Raw genomic sequence first — 17,464 nt, 5'->3', positions numbered from 1 at the left:
TGGAGCAGGTGGACAGGGCCAGGGATGTTACTTGTGAGCTCACCATCTTTATAACATGTTTAAGCTGCCAATAACTTGCCCATCACTTGAGCTAGTCATATATCTTCCGGGGCTCTAGTTTCCCTGGATGTTGGTCGGGGGTCTAATTCAACAGGGACACAATACATATTTTATCATAATAAAATCATCATAATGTTGTTGTACTTCAGGTCTGAGACTTTACTTAGTGACCTCTGTAGCATTCCCATCAATGTCACTATATGAACCAGAGTCACTTGCTGTGTAACTAGGATAAGTTACTTCATAATTTCTTCAACCGTAAAACAAGACGGTTAGACCAGATATCTGTAAGGTTCTGTCCAGCTTTATGATCCCAAATACAAACTCCATGAGATTTAAATGAGATATTGCTCTGGGCATCAGGGTAGGTGGTTTATCTTAGCACAGCCACAAAGCCTGAAGATCAAACAAAATGGACAAGGAGGTGCACACTTCCAGGCAGAGCAATAGGACAAACCAGAACACCCACAGGTGTCTTCCACAGACCTCATCATCTGAACTGTTGTAGCTTCCTGCAAACTCTTTGTCCGAGTATATTTTGGAGGTCGTCTGTTGCAGGAAATCAGAGATCCTCTGTACTAGGAAGTCTCTATCTTTCAAATTGGCAAATAGGAAGGTCATCCTGTTCCTGGTGCTGATGGATAAAGGACTGGGGAGCACGCTGGAGCTGTCTGCCTTTTCTACAATTGTCACCTGAAAAGAAACATGAAACAAGGTGCTTTACTTTCCAGGGACTACCCAAGCAGCCTATAAGCAGCACTAAAGAAGGAACACAGCAATTTTTTATTCTATAGAAACCACCCATTTTTATTGAAGCAAATTGAGATTCTTTGACTCTGTTCCAATAAATAAAACAGCTCATAACAAATCAAACTGGAGCTCACACCAGAAGCTGAAATCATCTTGTTGGTCTTTCTAAAGCAGTAGTTCTAAACTGGGAGTGATTTTGCCCCCTCAAGAGACATCTGGCAACATCTAGAGGCATTTTTGGTTTCACAAGCGGATGGTGCCACTGGCACGTAGTAGGTAGAGGCCAGGGATGCTGCTAAACATCCTACAGTGCACAGTGCACAGCCTGCCCCCAACTAAGTCTGGCCCAAGGTGTCAACAGTGCCGAGGCGGAGAAACCTTCTTGCGAAGGGATTCTCTGATTTTCATTAAAATTTCATGGAACCCTAAGAGAGAGGACTTGTAGCTGCTGCATAATCTAAGAGACAGAAAACAACCCATGATACTGGTTCCTTTTACCAAGCTTAATGTTGGCATGGGTTTCAAAACACTACCATCCTTCAAATGTCTCACTTATACTCCAGGGCTTTGCACCCTCACCTTCTACCACTTTCAAGTGTGAAAGGCTCGACTCTGCACAGACATGAGGTAAACAGCTTAACTGCAACCCTATCTGCACTGGCTGACTTTGTGTGTCTGGGTGTGTGTATGCACACAAGTGTGTATGCGCGGTGAGGTAAGTCGACCACATCAGGAGATAAGTGGGAGAGGGAGACATCTGTTTTAGTTCTGAACTGAAGACATACACTTGGTGGTTGATAATAGGATTTTCATCAACTGAGAACTAGGATAAATGCATTAAAACTTTTTTCTTTAGCACATTAGAAAAAAACCCTCAAGGCAAGTCCTAGATAAATGATTTACTTGCAGCAGCTCTGACTATATACTTAAAGTGTCTTTTCCTCTCTTTACTTCCACCTGCAAGCAGTCTAGCTTCATCTTTAACCCGTTCATCAGCATTTTCGCGTGAAATACATTTCCTCCTCAGCAGAACTTTAAAAACTTTTCTCCCCCATCAAGGCTAAGAAATCTATTGGAATTGCCTAAAAAGTTGCATGGTCCCCAAGTTCCAAAATGGGTATGGCAGAGATCTATAAAGGGAAAACTGCAGAATGTGATGTCTACTCTCAGATTTTATAAATACATATAGTTATATATATTTATATATTTTTAAAGGAATCCTCTGAAATACCTAGAGTTGCACATAAAAGCTTTTTTTCCTAATGCCAAAAAAACCAGGGAAACAGAAGAAACCCCCTCTTTATCATGAAAAGGATTTTCCCGTGACACTTAAGACATGTTAAACAATGCTTACTTTTAAAAGACCTATAAAAACTCCTTCCCCCAACAAATTTTTTTCTGATTCTTTTGATCACCACGTGTTGGGACTAAATGACAGATGCCAGGAAATGAAAGGTTCAAATTCTGTGCCTAAAACACAGACAGCCATGCGGCTCTTGATAAAGGCAAAGTGGAAAGTCCTTAAACTAGCTGGATCATGGAGATAGAAACAAGAAAGCTCCCACATAAAACAATGAATGTTCACAAGGGTTACAAAAGATTTTTCACTGATAAATGAGTTCTAGGAGAATTCTATCCCCATAAGCTTTGTGCCACCAGAAAAGGGTAACAGCTATAGTCAAGCATCCTACAGTACAAGAAGACAGATTTTCATTACCAACTTAAGTTATAAAATAGACTGGAATTTAATCAAATCTGGAGGTTTAATGTGGAACATGTGCAAGGTAATTTATGATTTAAAAAAAGAGACTTCATCTGGAAGCTCTCTCTAATGAGGAACCAAATCAATTCACTTTATCCTCCTGCTTTGCTGCCCCTCAGTGATGTCTTCAAAATCTATAGCAACGTGATTGTGTGTCAACATTTAACATCTGTCGACTTGGTCTACCTTAAGTCTATATGTGGAAAATATTGACCTGTAGTCAATATTTCAGCTTATTTATAAAAAATTAAATGAAACAACAAATCCTAGTGTACACAATCCTAAAAGCGGCCATTCCAAGTAGAATGTAACATTTCCATGGAGGCTCCTGGGGATGAATCAGCTTAACTCAGCTGTGGAAGGTACCCAGTTCATGGAGAGACCACTCTTTACTCAAACAGACCGCGGATGGATGGTGGAGGCCCTCCTGCCATGCTTTTCTGTTGTTGTGGTTACCGAAAGGTAATAAAAATTACATCAAGTCCTTTGCTTCTTCCATTAGCCGGGGTTAAAGATCTACTGTTAATATACCTCAGTGATTCATCAGGTTACAGGGAGGGGTGCTGCTGTCTCATTGAGCATTTCTTTAAAGCCGCATCCTCCAGCCACAACATGCTAATTTCTAAATGCTTCCTCTGCTACTGTCCCTCCGTCAATTTGCCCTGGAACATGACTGAATTATATCTGCCCTACTACCTATTAAGGAAAACTGGCAAGCAGAAGATGGGCTGAGAATATCAATCACCCTTCTCTCAGTGCCTCTGAGCTCTCACTGTTGCATTTACTCTAAATCATACTAAAATGTAAACAGAGCTCACTGGACCTAAACCTTGGGAGACAGTGAGCCAGAGAGCAGACGTCTTGACAACGGCTTCCAGCCCTTCTCTGCTCCTCACTTCCTTCTGGATAAACAGTGATGACTCGCTCAGATTCATAAACGGCACATCCACGGTACATTCTTAATCCCCGAATGGGCTTCCCTAGCCATTCCAGGTAACTCTGCTTTACCACATTCCAGTAGTACTTGACGAAGAAAATTAAGTTTAGTAAGAGTCTATGGCAAAGAAGGTAAATTTGCTGGAAAAAGTTCTGAAATCCATTTCAGAGCCTAACGTAAGTTCTGATGAATTATGCATCTCACAATTCACCCCCAAGAACAAATCCTAGCCTCAAAATGTATTATAATACCACGTTTGCTTACCCTATAAGAAGGAGAACTAATTTGTCAATTGAATCATTTATTATGGGGAATCTTAACAAAGAGTCAGTCTTATTTAAATAACCAAAGCTTCTAACAATCTTAACTTCCAGAAAAGGACTAGGGTAGGTTGAAAGTTGCCAGGTTAGAAATTGCAGGGCTGCCAAACCCTGACATCCTAGCTGGAGTTTCTTCTCAACCCCAAACCTCACACAAGGACCGGGATAACCTATCACTGTGAAGACATGACAGAATCATCTTCACCCCAGATACAGTAATATTTCTTTAGTCTTGATTTTGCATGACAATCCATCTGGGACTTTATTAAAATACAGATTGTAAAGCTGCAGAGATTCGGAGTCAGAAGATACGGGGTGGGCTGAGGGGTCTACCGCTGTGGCCAGCAGCCTGGGTGGATCTAAGGCAGGGAATCAGCAGACCAGATCTGAACAACACTCGGCTTTCTGATTCACAGCCTAGACTGTCTCCTTTACACCAGGGTGCTCTCTCTCGGGATGTGAGCCAGGCTTCATAATCACATTTCCTAGTTTCCGAATTTGATGCTTTGACATCCTGGGGCCTTGCTGACCTTGGGAGGGCCAGCCCTCCCAGAGTTAGCCAACTCCTAGAGATAGTAAAGAACTCACCTTGGAGCAGACTTTCATATGCAAACCAACCAATCCAGAGCCCACAGCCCAACTACCTGCCTTATAGGCTCTCACACTCAGGGCCACTATTCACCTGCCCTAATCACCCCAGGGCCAGATACCAGACAACTAGGGACAGCCTCTATGCCCCAGAGTCCCCTGAAATTATCCAAGCTAGCCAATCCTAAACCTGTTCACCCTGCTTTCCCTGTTTCTTCTCTGGAAATCACAATAAAGGCTCTTGCCCACATTTTCCCCACTCCCTCTGTCTGCTGACTGACCCTGGTGCTTCCCCATGTGGTCCCCATGGTGTGACATGGTCCCCATGGCATGGCATGCCCCCTCCTAGTGGGATCTGCGAGGAAAACAAACTACCTTTTCAATGGCAGTCATCTCCTGATTTGTTGGCCTCACCATACCTGAATGATAAAATCTCCCTTTATAAACACCAGGCTGCCGCTGGAAGAAGAGATCCTGCAGGTCCCACAATCACTTAGAGCAAAGACAACACATGAAAGGGGAGCAAGTGCCATCAAAGAATTATGAACATTCATGTACGGTTAAAAGCCAACGAACTGTTGGTAAAATATTACTGGCTCACATAGAAAAGTATTACAAATGAAACTCTTAAAACGCCCGTTTTTGCCTGACACTTACCTCACGGAGTGGGATAATGAGGCTACATAAGTTCTCCTCCTTGCTCATAAAGCAGATGTAATTTGTGGACACAAACATCTGCCCCAAAATGTGCATTTTGTTAAACGGAGTCCAGAGGGTGCAGTCTGTGTGGCCGTCTAATTTTTCATCTTTGGGCAGCCGGAAAAGTGCACGGTATCTCTCACTCTTTGCCCTGGCATCAAGATCACTAGAAAGCAACAATAATAAGTCATCTCACCCAAGAGAAATGTTTCAATACCTTCAAAATGACGCAGCAATGGAGGTTCCCCAGCCCATCTTTCCCCTCCTTGATCTTGCCAGACTTATCCCTACCTTCCTGGCTTTCTATTGGCATTAACACCAACCGATGACCCAAAAGTACAACAAAATTATTTTAACATATTTAGGTCCCTTGTGTAGCCATTTTACAATCAATCTGTACATGTTAAAGAATCTTAGGAAAACTAGGCCTGGACAGGAAATTCATTCTTATTCAAAGGACTACAATAATTAGTTCTAAAGAGATTATTACATTTATACCTACCCAGAGCCACTTTTAGGGCCTTATCTTTTAAGACAGACCTAATGAGAATGCAAACAAGCCACATGAATCTGCCAGCCATCACTGTCCACCCTGAACAGACAACAAAATTTCCTGAAACACAGATACAACACGCCTCTTGGACAACTTGAGTTTGCAACTTCAGCTGGGTCCTCTAGTGACTACAGTCTTTTCCATAATGAGTTCCTTTTTCATATACATCAGGTTGTTGTTTAAATCTGTCCCCTCAAGTTTCTACCCAACCTCAGCCCCTTCATGGTCTAGTTTCTGGCTTCACAGAGAAAAGAGAGGCTATGAAGCAGTGCCTCCTTCCACTTTCCTCCCTTCTATCTCCAAAATTAACTCCATCCTCACCTATTCTTATTTCCTTTCTCTGTTTCAAAGGCAGAGGAAACAGCACACATAAATCCATGCCCTATAAGATGTCACTTTTAAAAATTACTCATTTTCTTATAGCTTTGTCTTTATGCTCCATCCTGTCCCTGTACCTACCCTCACCACCAAACTCTTCCCATCTGCCTACTTCATTCTATCCTATGTTCAAATCTTTTACATTCTAGAAAGAGGAATCCCCCCTCCTTTACTATTGAATTTCTTGAAAAGGCAGTCTACACTTGCATATTTCCTTTTCCTTGCCTTTCATATGCTGTTTAACCTGCTGCATTAACACCATCCATCCTCCACCACTCTATTGAGACAGGTCTCAAATCAACAAAGTCTTCTTCATTGCAGTGACCTCATGTCAGGTTCCAACCACCAGCTGTACGCCAATAATTTCCAATTCCATATATCTTACTGGACCAATCTCCAACTCAATGTCTTGCAGGCAACTCAACGTGATCAAAACTGAGCTCTCATCTCCCTTGGACTTATTATCCATCTCAGTTAGGGGTAATTCCATGCACACAGTCACACTTTAGAGCATCAATTTTTCCCTCACGTCTTGTGAGCTCTACTCCTACATCCAGACTTCCAGGCTCTCTGCAGCCTCTCCTCATCCCAGGCCCTGCCACGTTCCAGACATGTGATGGATTACTTCTCTCTGGACTCTTCCCTTGAGCTTCCCCCAGCATGTTATTCCCTCTGCCTGAAATATCCATCCTTCTGAATTTACAGAGGTAACTTCTACAATCTCTTGAGAGTCCAGCTCCAAGCAGCCTCCACTGAGAGGCCTTTCCCATCACTCTGCCCCATCTCCTCATGTGTGCGCCCATGGCACTCTGCTCACAGGACCAGAAGAGTTCCCATCACACTGTACTGGAGCTGGTCATCTCTGCCTCACGTACAGAACTGGAGTGCCTCAGGCAGTCTTTATCTATATCCATAAAAGTGCTCAGAACCCTTGAAGTTGTTCAGAAAGTTAAACTGCATAAATGAATGGATGGGTTTCTTGCTTCTAAAGTCTGTAAGACTCGGTCTTGGTCACCTACCGTTTTAGAGCAGACACTTTTTTAGGAGATTTCTTTTTCAGTTTGGGCAGGGATCTATCCTGTTCAAACCCTTCATTGTCCAAGAGTTGCCTCATGGCTATGTTGGCGAGCTGCTCCATTAACTTGAAGGTCTCGTTGATGTTGAGAAATACAGAGAAGAAATGTTCACTGGACCTTGTGCTCACTTTGATCACATCAGGCAGGAGCAGCGTGGCGTTCTTCTCAAGCTGAGTGATGTCCACCCACCGGATAACCAGCTTGGCTGAGCACAGGGAACAAGGCTAGGTCAACACCTGGCTCCTTAAAATCCTTTCAAGATGCTGCAATCCCACACCTCCACCCCCCAATCTCGCTCAACTCCTTCGAGTTTGTGTGCCCATATTTATTGTTATTTTGTTAGTTTTAGGAGACAAATCTGGACCATATAAATTCTGAGTTCATAATCATTACAGATTTAAGTCCATGTCTGCTAAATTAATTATACCTTTGGTGAATCTTTATTCCTTAATGACCAATTTCTTTACAAATACTGGACCAAAAATAATTGAATTCATTTGTTACATCATCAAAAATAGGGCTGACTCAGTTTTAACTACAGATTTATTGTTGGTATTTTAATGTGATTTGTGAGTTCAGGGCAAACCTCAGTAGACTTTCCAAAGCTTCCCTCTGAAATGCTAGCCAACTTACCTTCCCTTCCCATAAGAAAAGAATAAAAGCAAAGGTGATTAATACTGAGGTACATCCAACCCTGACGGGGGACCTTCCCCTTCCAGTAGCTGCAAGAGTAATAGTTGACGAGTTTCTCTTCCTCGGGCATCCCGAACAGCCTATGGAATTTCACAATGGCTTCTTTAAACTTCTCTGTGTCATCATCTTCCTTCACATCATTGATTTTGTTATACTCTGCAATGATGCCCTAAGCAGGGATAAAGCATAAAGCATACAACTGCTATTAACATGACTAGAGGTGCTTTGTTCCTTATGCTGTACATATCAGAAAGGAAAAAACAATTTTTAAGGTTACAATTAAAAAAAAATTGACGAATTATTTTCAAAGCCAATCCCCAAGTTCTAAGTCGATCAACAAGTAGCATGTGTGTACTAAAAGATTTTGACATGACAATATAGATTTTATTATCTGTTTATTGGTGGTGATCATTTTGTTCAGTTCACTTAAAATGAAGCCCCTAGTTTTACATCACAAATGAGGAGATGTAAAGATTTTGCTAGTTTTACTACTTTTCCTAGCTTATCGTGATAGAGTCACCCCAAAGGTCAACTTCTGCTTTTCTCAAAAATCAACAAAATTCCATCATGAATAGAAAGGGAGGAAAGAAAGATCAGAACACATCAATAACTGATGCTTGGCCACAGATCTACTGTCCCAGGGCCATGAATGACATCAGGGAACCTAGAAATTGCAACAGCAACCATCTGAACAGAAAAGGGGTGAAGATGAGAGCAAAAATTATATTAGATACAAATTTTGGACAGCAAATGAAATATCTGCATAGCAAGTGACTGGCTTAATCTACCGTTTAATCATTATCGTAGCTTGAGAAGCCATTTCATTGTTATCCTCTGTAATCCCCTGAAAATTGGCTTCTACATATATCTGTTGATAGAAAATGCTTCCTTGAATTCCACGTTAGACTTTGTAATCATCAAATCTCTCTCACCTCATCTTCATTTTCTCTGATCTCAAGGTAGCATTGGAAAAGCACAAGCTTTCAAGCATGTTTAAGTCTTGGCTTCAGATTCCAACAGCATCATTGCATATCTGTGTCAAGTTGGGTAACCTCTTGGATTCTCCTTGATACGACTGAGGCCTCCATATTCCAAGGACAGAAAAGTACAAATGCCTCATATCTAGAATTCCTGCTTTCGACTCCTATGCTTCCAATACATCCTGGATGCTCTCTACAAATTCATTTTCTAAAACTTATTCTGACTACAAAATTCTTATTATCAAAATCCTGAGTGGTTCTCTACTATCAACAGCATGAAGTCCAAAATTCTAGACCATGCACATTTTTGATCCAACCACACTGCAACCTTTTCTCTCTCACTATACTACGTCTGACAAAAATTCCCCATTTGTAATTCTGCCCCAGCCACCCTGAGGCACCCTCAGGGCCTGAATATGTCATTTGTGTGCTTTCCCACCTTCTTGTCTGTGGTCCTGATGCTCTGTGTGCCAAAAATCTAAAGTCAGACTGTTCTCTGTCTCCTTAATCCTACTAAGCCCAACGTCTGGTCCAATTGCCACCTCCTTGTGAACCTTCCCTCAGATAGGATTCCCCTTCCTCACATTAAGTGCATCGTGTACTGAAATGACTTGCTAGAATTTTATTTTTACTGCTAGATCTTTCACCCCTGTTGCCAGCAGTTGCGATAATGAGTAATGGCAAGAGGGATGGCTTTACTCTTCCATAATCTCTGTCACCATTCAATTCTAGTAAAAAACAAACATATAAACAATAACCATAACAGCAAATAGTGGGTCTGCTATGTAACACAACCCCAAGACAAGTCTCCAACCTATTCTTCTAATAGGAAACCACCCCTTAGCTCCTCTACACAGTCCAGGAATTACTTCATAGCGTCCAAACTGGTAGCCCCTCCAGTGTCTTTCCACACTCTGATCTATTTTGTATGGCCACTTTCCGAAATAGAGATCTCACAATAGCATTCTTGCCTTAAAAATGTCCAAGGCTATATCAGTGAAAGAGGGAAAAAGTCCAGTCTGGGTCTCATGCCATAAAACCCCATCTCAATCTGCCCAAATCAACTTTTCCAGGTTAGGCGTGAAAATCACGTTCTTTGTGACACTAACCCGATCCTATATGAGGACTAAGTATTCTCACCTCTATGTTCTCTTAATTCCTATGTTGGCTGAAAATATTCTGTTTATATGTCCCTCTTCCACTAAATATGAGTTCCAAAGATAAAGATAGCATCTTAAACGGTTTTTTATCACCCGTAACTAGCATCTAAAAGATATTCACTAAAAGATTAAGTGGGTATATGTTGCCTTTCCAAACTAGAATGTATCTTAAGTGCCATATCTTAGCCTTTATTGTGTCCTCCAGAGTTGCAGATTTCTAAATGAAAAATTGTTTAAGAGTTAGCAACCCTTGGGAAATTAAGTACCAAGTTGCTGAGTCCTGCTCTTGAGTCACACGGGAGGGCTCTATGGCTGGCACGGGAAGTAGCAATATACTTCCCTGAGAGGATCTAAGATAAGGTTGTTTCCTCTAATTAGTTTTGACATGGCTCCACTGAGAGAATAGAGATGTTGACTTTGATGGAGCTTAGGGGAGATCCATATTTGGACCTAGGTAAGCAGACTTTGGCAGAATGCTTATTAGGGAACTTTAGACAACCAGGAGGCAGCAGGAGGGTCCTGGACCTCTGGATGGGGAGAAGCAGCAGCTAGTTCAGAGGGAAAATCTTTCCCAGTTGGCAAATTTACCTACAGTCAATATGACATTTCAAAGTTATCAGTGCCTTTAGAAGGGGATCAGAATATATATAAGAATGAAAGAAGAAATAAATGAATGAATCGATTAAAATGCTGAATGAGAACCCTGTAATAAGAAGTAGCAATTGGGTCACTAGGCAATCCCAATGGCCAACCAACTCAGAGTAAGCCTGGAGACTCTCAAGTGGGCTAACATGTGCTCTTCTCCGGGACCACTGGAGTAGGGCTCTCACCTAAAGTCAGAATAAGGAGAATATTAGCAGGGAGCAACATATAACAAACCAAATGATACCCATATGTTTTCAGTAGAAAAACATTAAGTTCAGACTGTGCTATCTAAAAGATCTACTAAAAATCGCACTTCTACTATGCTCATTTAAATTTTCAAAAGAAAATATTTTTAAATATAAGAAGATTCATGAGGATATAGAACTGAGACACATCACTCTGAAACACTCTGGGGTCTAATACACTAATATCAACAGACCAGGCCTTGCCAACTAATTTTAATATTAATGATAATACTCCCCATAAGGCTCCACTCCGAACTTCCTGACCTCTAAGAAAAGAGAGGGTCTAGAATGCTGAATCTCGTTTTAGTTTGCTGTAATATTTTAGCTAGGTGGACTGGATGATGGGACGGAGTATCTCCTTCCTGTATGTTCTCCATAATATAAAATGGGTCACCGTGGTTCTAGACAACAGCCCCAAATATCTCTGGAAAATTACTATGATCTAAATATGCGGGATGTTCAATATAAATTTATATATGCAAAGGGCATTGACAGGTAATTCATGAAAAGGGGAAAGTTAACTTAGCAAACAGGAAAAAATGTTCAACTTCATAATCAATCAAAGACAGAAAATTAAAACAATAAGACACCCACTTTTCCCTGTTAAATTTGGAAAACCATTTAAACAACTATAATGCCAAAAGTCAGCAATGGTGCAATCGCACAGGGATTCTAATATTCCAACAATATCTACTACTATTTAGCCCAGTAACCAATATTTTGTAATCTATCCCAAAGGAAAAAAACAAAAACTACAGGAAAAGTTCTATGAACAAAATTGTTCACTGTATCTTTGCTTGTGCCTGCCCCCACTATCTAGAAGCTAAGGAGATACTGAGAAAGAGAGGAATGGTAAGGTCAATTATGGGACAACAATAACAATTAAAAATTATATAACAATATAGTAGATAGTGGTCAAGGAAAAAAGATGTGATACAAAATTATACATACCGTGAGACTATTATGATAAAACGCATACTAGAAATTTAGAAAGAAATACACAAAATGTTATCTAGGGTGTTTGGATTATGGCTGCCTCCTCAATTAATTATTACATTTATAATTTATAAAAGTTAATTAAATCTCAAAACAAATTTGTTGGTTCTCTTCATTATTGGACAATCCGTGAATGCTTAAACCATTCATTTGCACATGAATGACATTCTTTCACACATAATTGCATTAATAGCAATTCCTTCCTCATAATTGGTTTCAGGGGAATTAAATCTGACATTTTTGCTGTAATGAAACGGTGAGAAGAATGGCTATCTGACATAATTTGTCCTTGATTTATTTTTCTGGGTTTTTCCCCCCTCCTGGCTATTATCACTTCTAAGCTTCCGTTTCTTCCTATAGTTCTTTATTTGTACCTTTTTTCCAAAGATGATAACATTTGAGGGAGGACTAGGAAAAGGTAAGTGAGAACCTCAATAGTGGCTCCTGGATAGAGAAGATGCTTCATGTCTGTACCACACCAATCGGCTGCCCGCTTTCAACCAGATCCTTCAACGTGATCAAACTAGGAATCCTCAGACTCTCTCCATTTACACTACTTCCCAGAAATTCAGATACACCACTGAGAAACCAAATGAAGATGTTATAAAATCTGATTGGTTTTAATAATATAACAACTCTCAATTATTAAAGAAAGAACTTTTTGCCTGTAAGTTTCCAGCTCCTCCTACCTTCACACTGGTCCTTTACAATGTCTCCCCCCTCTCATTTTTATCTCCTTCACTACTCTTTTAATCTCTTTAGTAAGGATAGAGTAACAGACTTAAATCACCAATCTTGAAGCAGGGATAAAAGATTCATTCTGAGGAGTAAGGGGTGGGAGTAAGGAAGAAGTCAGTATTACCATATGTACTTTCATACTATTCAGTCCTCACCAATTTTTTGTGGCCCAGTTAAAATTCAGCTCTCTCCTTCAAAAACATCAGACTCTAAAGAACAATGAGATTCCATTTGTACTCTTTTCCTTCTTTTTCTGAGTATAAAACTATTACATGTTCATGTAAAAGTTTAGGAAAGTAGAAGAAATAAAATAAAAATCAACCGTTCTGTGGAATTTTAATGAGAAGCACGCTGGCAGATCACTTCCCAGAACTCCTCCTTAACCTGGGTGAAAAAAAAGGCTTTCTCACTATGACTAAAGCTCCAGATCTTATAGTAGAAAGAACTGCTAATTTTGACTAGATAAAAAATTTAAACTTTGCACAGCAAAAGCTAACATGAGCAAAGTCAAAAGACAAATGACAAACAGAGAAAATATCGATAACATATGTCATCAACAAAGGGCTAATGGCCATTATTTTAAAAAACTTAAAAATTAAAGAAAAATAAGACCGAAGTCCCACAGAAAAGAGGCAAAAGACAATAAGCAGACAAAAATGGCCCTGCGACATATGAAAAGATGTTCGATTTCACTCATAAATGAGGCAAATACAAATTAAAACAACACTAAAATATTTCTCCCCCATCAGACTGGCAAAAACTCAAAAGGTTGGCAATCCGCCTTGTTGGAGAAGCTGTGGAGAAACAGGACCCCCGCTCCCCCGCCCTCCCCGCCCCGGCCCCCTGACCACCTGACCATGCCAGTGGGGATGTAACATGCACAACTCCTGGGATGGGGAACTTGGCAACATTCAGCAAAAGAACACAAGCATTTACCATTTGACCTGGCAATCCCACTTCTACCAGTTTATCTTAAAGATACAATGCCAACAACACAAAGATACATATGCATGAATATATATACGAAGCATTATTTATAATTGGAAATTATAAATTATAATTGGAAACTGACTAAATGTCCAAGCATAGGAGACTGGCTGAATTACCTATGGTGCGTATACACATAACACGCAGCTTCAAATAATGAACTAAACGCAACATGGGGCCCTAGACTGGATCATGGAATAAAAAAAGGCCAAGAAGTGGAAAAACTGGCACATCCAAATACAGCTTGTAGTTTAGTTAACAATGTTGTGTCAATGCTAATATCTTAGTTTTGATAAATGTCTCATGGTTATATAAGATGTTAACATTCGGAGAAGGTGATTGTAGGGTCTGAGGGAATTCTCCCACCTATCTTTGCAGTTATTCTGTAAATCTAAACACTATTTCAAAATAAAAAACAGAACTATTAAAATGAAAAACCAGGGGCCGGCCCCGTGGCCGAGTGGTTGAGTTCACGCACTCTGCTTTGGCGACCCAGGGTTTCACCAGTTCGAATCCTGGGTGCAGACATGGCATCGCTCATCAAGCCATGCTGAGGTGGCATCCCACATGCCACAACTAGAAGGACTCACAACTAGAAATACACAACTATGTACCAGCAGCTTTGGGGAGAAAAAGGAAAAATAAAATCTTAAAAAAAAGAAAAAACACCACTACCACGTGGACAATGTCAGTGAACTTATGTGAGTGTCACCCAGGAGCTATTAAGTGAAAAAAGCAAATGCAAAGGAGCATACATACATGAAGTTTTATGTGTATGAATTAAAGACAAATAAGAAAAATACATATATCTGCTCATTTTCACAACTTTTCCGTAAGTTATAAATTATTTCCAACTAAAAAGTTTAAAAACAAAACAAAACACCCACTACCTGTATTTTTCCTCTCACAAATGTGGTGATATCATTCTCATTTTCAAAGATGGAGAGTGTCTGCAGGAGATTCTGCTCAAGCCATTCCCAGTGTTCAGTGATTTCTTTTCTGGAACCACCTGTACGAATGTAACAATGATAAAAATAAATGTCAGAATTTAAAAGATACATAAAAAACCAGACTCACTTCATGCATATTCAATACCATTGAAGGAGACTCGTTCTCACAACTCTGCCTTTAAATGCTTTCTCTCCTCCAGAGGAGACACACACAAGACACTTACAGATGTAGAAACCCAAGAGTAAGAGCGGTGTTACAGTCAACTCTGATCAGGAGAGTCCAAAAACTTTTCAGACACTGTTTCAGGTTAGAAGGCAGCAACATCTCTCCCATTCTGGTTTCTGGACTGGAAGTTTAGCACCACCCTCCTCTTTTCTCCCTCCTAGAACCTGCACTTGACAGGGTAACTGAGACCTTGCTAGGATCCTACGTTACGGTTGTTAAGCCACAACAATAGGAGAGCTTTGGTACGCCACTGGAGACCTGATGCAACCCCCTCCTGTAATGGGCAGAAAATGATCCTCCCTCACTTCAATTATGAATGAGATGTGAAAATGGACTATCGCTGGGGAATAGCAGCCTGGCTCTCTGGAGCACGGCTGCCTTGAGATGTAAAGGGATGAGGTCATCCTTACCAGCTCAACCAAGTCACTGCACTTCAGTCAGTAACAAGAAGCATAGGCGCCTCGCCTGGCAACCTGCAAATTTAAACACCCTTTGCCTTGTACAACCGCAGCACCTCTCTCTGCTCACAAGGGCGTAACGGGGATGATGTCAGGATGTGCTTGTAAAGACACTGGAATAAATTCTCTTCCTTTTTTCCCTTGCTCTGGGATTGTTAACAATCTTGCAGAAAAAGTGTTTTATAAATCATCCATAAATCATATACATAAAATGTATGTACTATTCATTCCAGAATTAAAGAATGATTTTGTGATGCCACTGATTCGTCCTTTAGGCCTCTGCTTAGATTTCCAAGTTATCTTTTAACTGATTTCTTAAAAATGTCTTCTCTCTGTTCTTTGTCACAGTCATTCCATATACCTCAGAATCTCACTCTGACTCCTGACAAAGAAAGGTGGCAGACACAAATGTGTCTACCAGGATACTAAGAACTACAGTCGCTTCATGGGGCCAGCCCGGTGGCGCAGCAGTTAAGTTCGCATGCTCTGCTTTGGTGGCCCAGGGTTCGTCAGTTCGGATTCCGGGTGCGGACATGGCACCATTTGGCAAGCCATGCTGTGGTAGGCGTCCCACACGTAAAGTAGAGGAAGATGGGCACGGATGTGAGCTCAGGGCCAGTCTTCCTCAGCAAAAAGAGGAGGATTGGCAGCAGATGTTAGCTCAGGACTAATCTTCCTCAAAAAAATAAATAAATAAAATCTCTTCGAGAACGAGAGACAGGCTTGAGGGGTTTCAGACCCACTGTGCACAAAGGCAAAGCAAAACAAAATCCAAGTTCATTGTCTTTTACTTTAAGCCTAAACACCAAAATTGCCTAGATGGAATGCTTACGTAGAAGATGCAAAGCAAATTTCTGAGTAGAGAGGCAGCCCCAGGAAAACACTAAAGAATAAGAGAGTCTGTAGTTCTCCATGGGCATTTTCATGGCTCACTTATTCGGGGCCACAGTCAATCACATGTAAAAGCAATCAATGACTCTATACCACGAGGCCATGGCAAGAGCCAGAATGCAGGATGCCTGGGTCCCCCTCCCTCTCTGTCTCAAACACTTTACATGTAAAGTGGAGACAAATGAAAAACAAAACAAAACTCTTACCTATCTCAGAGCGATGCTGTAGAAATTACAAGGAATAATGTCCACAGATACACTTTGGAAGGTAGAAAACACTTTTTGGATGCAAAACACACAATGCCGATTTGGAATATTTAGGGAATGAGTCATTTTGGAGTTTGCTGGAAAGCTTTAAAAGATTTTAGACTTTAAAATTTTAAACAGTCATTGGAAAATTTTCTAAAACATACAGCTCCCTTCCTCGTCTGTAAACAGGTCACTACCATCACCAGCTGTGACTGGCTGGGATCTACAGATAGAGCCCTGTCCAAAGTAAATGCCAACCATGCGCCTTCCACCCACTGTCCCATCTGTGCTTGTTGGCACTGTCAGCTATATGCACCTTAGGACAGAGGCACTCCTGGGGACCCATGAGACTGCTGAGCTTCTGCAGGCCCATCAGGCACAATTTCCAGCACCTGATTTTGCCTCTCCTCCAATCCTGCCTATGATGATCACAGATGTGCCTTCCAGAGGCTGGCTGTCACACATGCCCTTGGCTCAGCCAGGGCAGTCTGGCTGTTGACTGGTACCTCATCGTGCTCTGCCCTTTACCAGGTAGTCATACCAGGTACCTGACTGTGGAGTTGCTATTACACTGGCCGTGGAATCCAACCACAGTTCAACCTCACAATTCTTCAGTTATCCTGGATAGAAAGCCCATTGCTACAGGACCTAGGGCAGAACAGGTTTGCCTTCAGCTTTGCACATGCTGTCTTCAGTTTTCCTTAGGCACATATTCACATAAGTACACCCTCCCCACACACACACCCAGGGTAGAAATAGTGTATGCATGCATGCATTCACTCAATAAACATTTATTCGTACTTCCAATTTTCATGGGTATCATACGAAGACCTACATGGCTGATCCCCGTCTTCAAGTAACCATCTGAGCACTCTTGTATTGAAGTTCAGGTTTACTATCCACATTGTTTCCCCATCTATTGTCTTCTCTGCTGCCCCAGGACCTCCCGCTCTCCACCCTGCCCCATGGTCCACCACTTCTATCACCTCCACCCTCCACGATCTAACGTCATGTTCACCACTGGCTCTCTACCTCTCACTGCCTGGGATGTACATCTCCACATTTCTGTCTTTGCTTATCACCACTGGCCTCCCTCCTCCTGCTGCTGCCTGTATAGTTTCTCT

The 17,464-nt window shown here is 41.3% G+C and overlaps 1 protein-coding gene across 2 annotated transcripts in view; it reads right to left on the bottom strand.

The window, feature by feature from the left end:
- TBC1D9 (TBC1 domain family member 9) overlaps positions 1–17,464 on the bottom strand; it is a 109,435-nt gene that overhangs the window by 38,918 nt on the left and 53,053 nt on the right. For both annotated transcript variants that reach the window (XM_023636512.2, XM_070258597.1), the window contains exons 3-7: positions 14,458–14,576; positions 7,757–7,985; positions 7,067–7,328; positions 5,075–5,282; positions 547–753 (exon numbers count right to left, since the gene is read on the bottom strand). In XM_023636512.2, coding sequence (XP_023492280.2) covers positions 547–753; positions 5,075–5,282; positions 7,067–7,328; positions 7,757–7,985; positions 14,458–14,576 — 1,025 coding nt within the window. The remainder of the gene's footprint in view (positions 1–546; positions 754–5,074; positions 5,283–7,066; positions 7,329–7,756; positions 7,986–14,457; positions 14,577–17,464) is intronic.

This window comes from Equus caballus, chromosome 2 (genome assembly GCF_041296265.1).
Source record: "Equus caballus isolate H_3958 breed thoroughbred chromosome 2, TB-T2T, whole genome shotgun sequence".
Classification (NCBI taxonomy): Eukaryota; Metazoa; Chordata; class Mammalia; order Perissodactyla; family Equidae; genus Equus; species Equus caballus.
The sequence above is the reverse complement of the archived record's forward strand: the minus strand, read 5'-3'. Positions and strand labels throughout refer to the sequence as shown.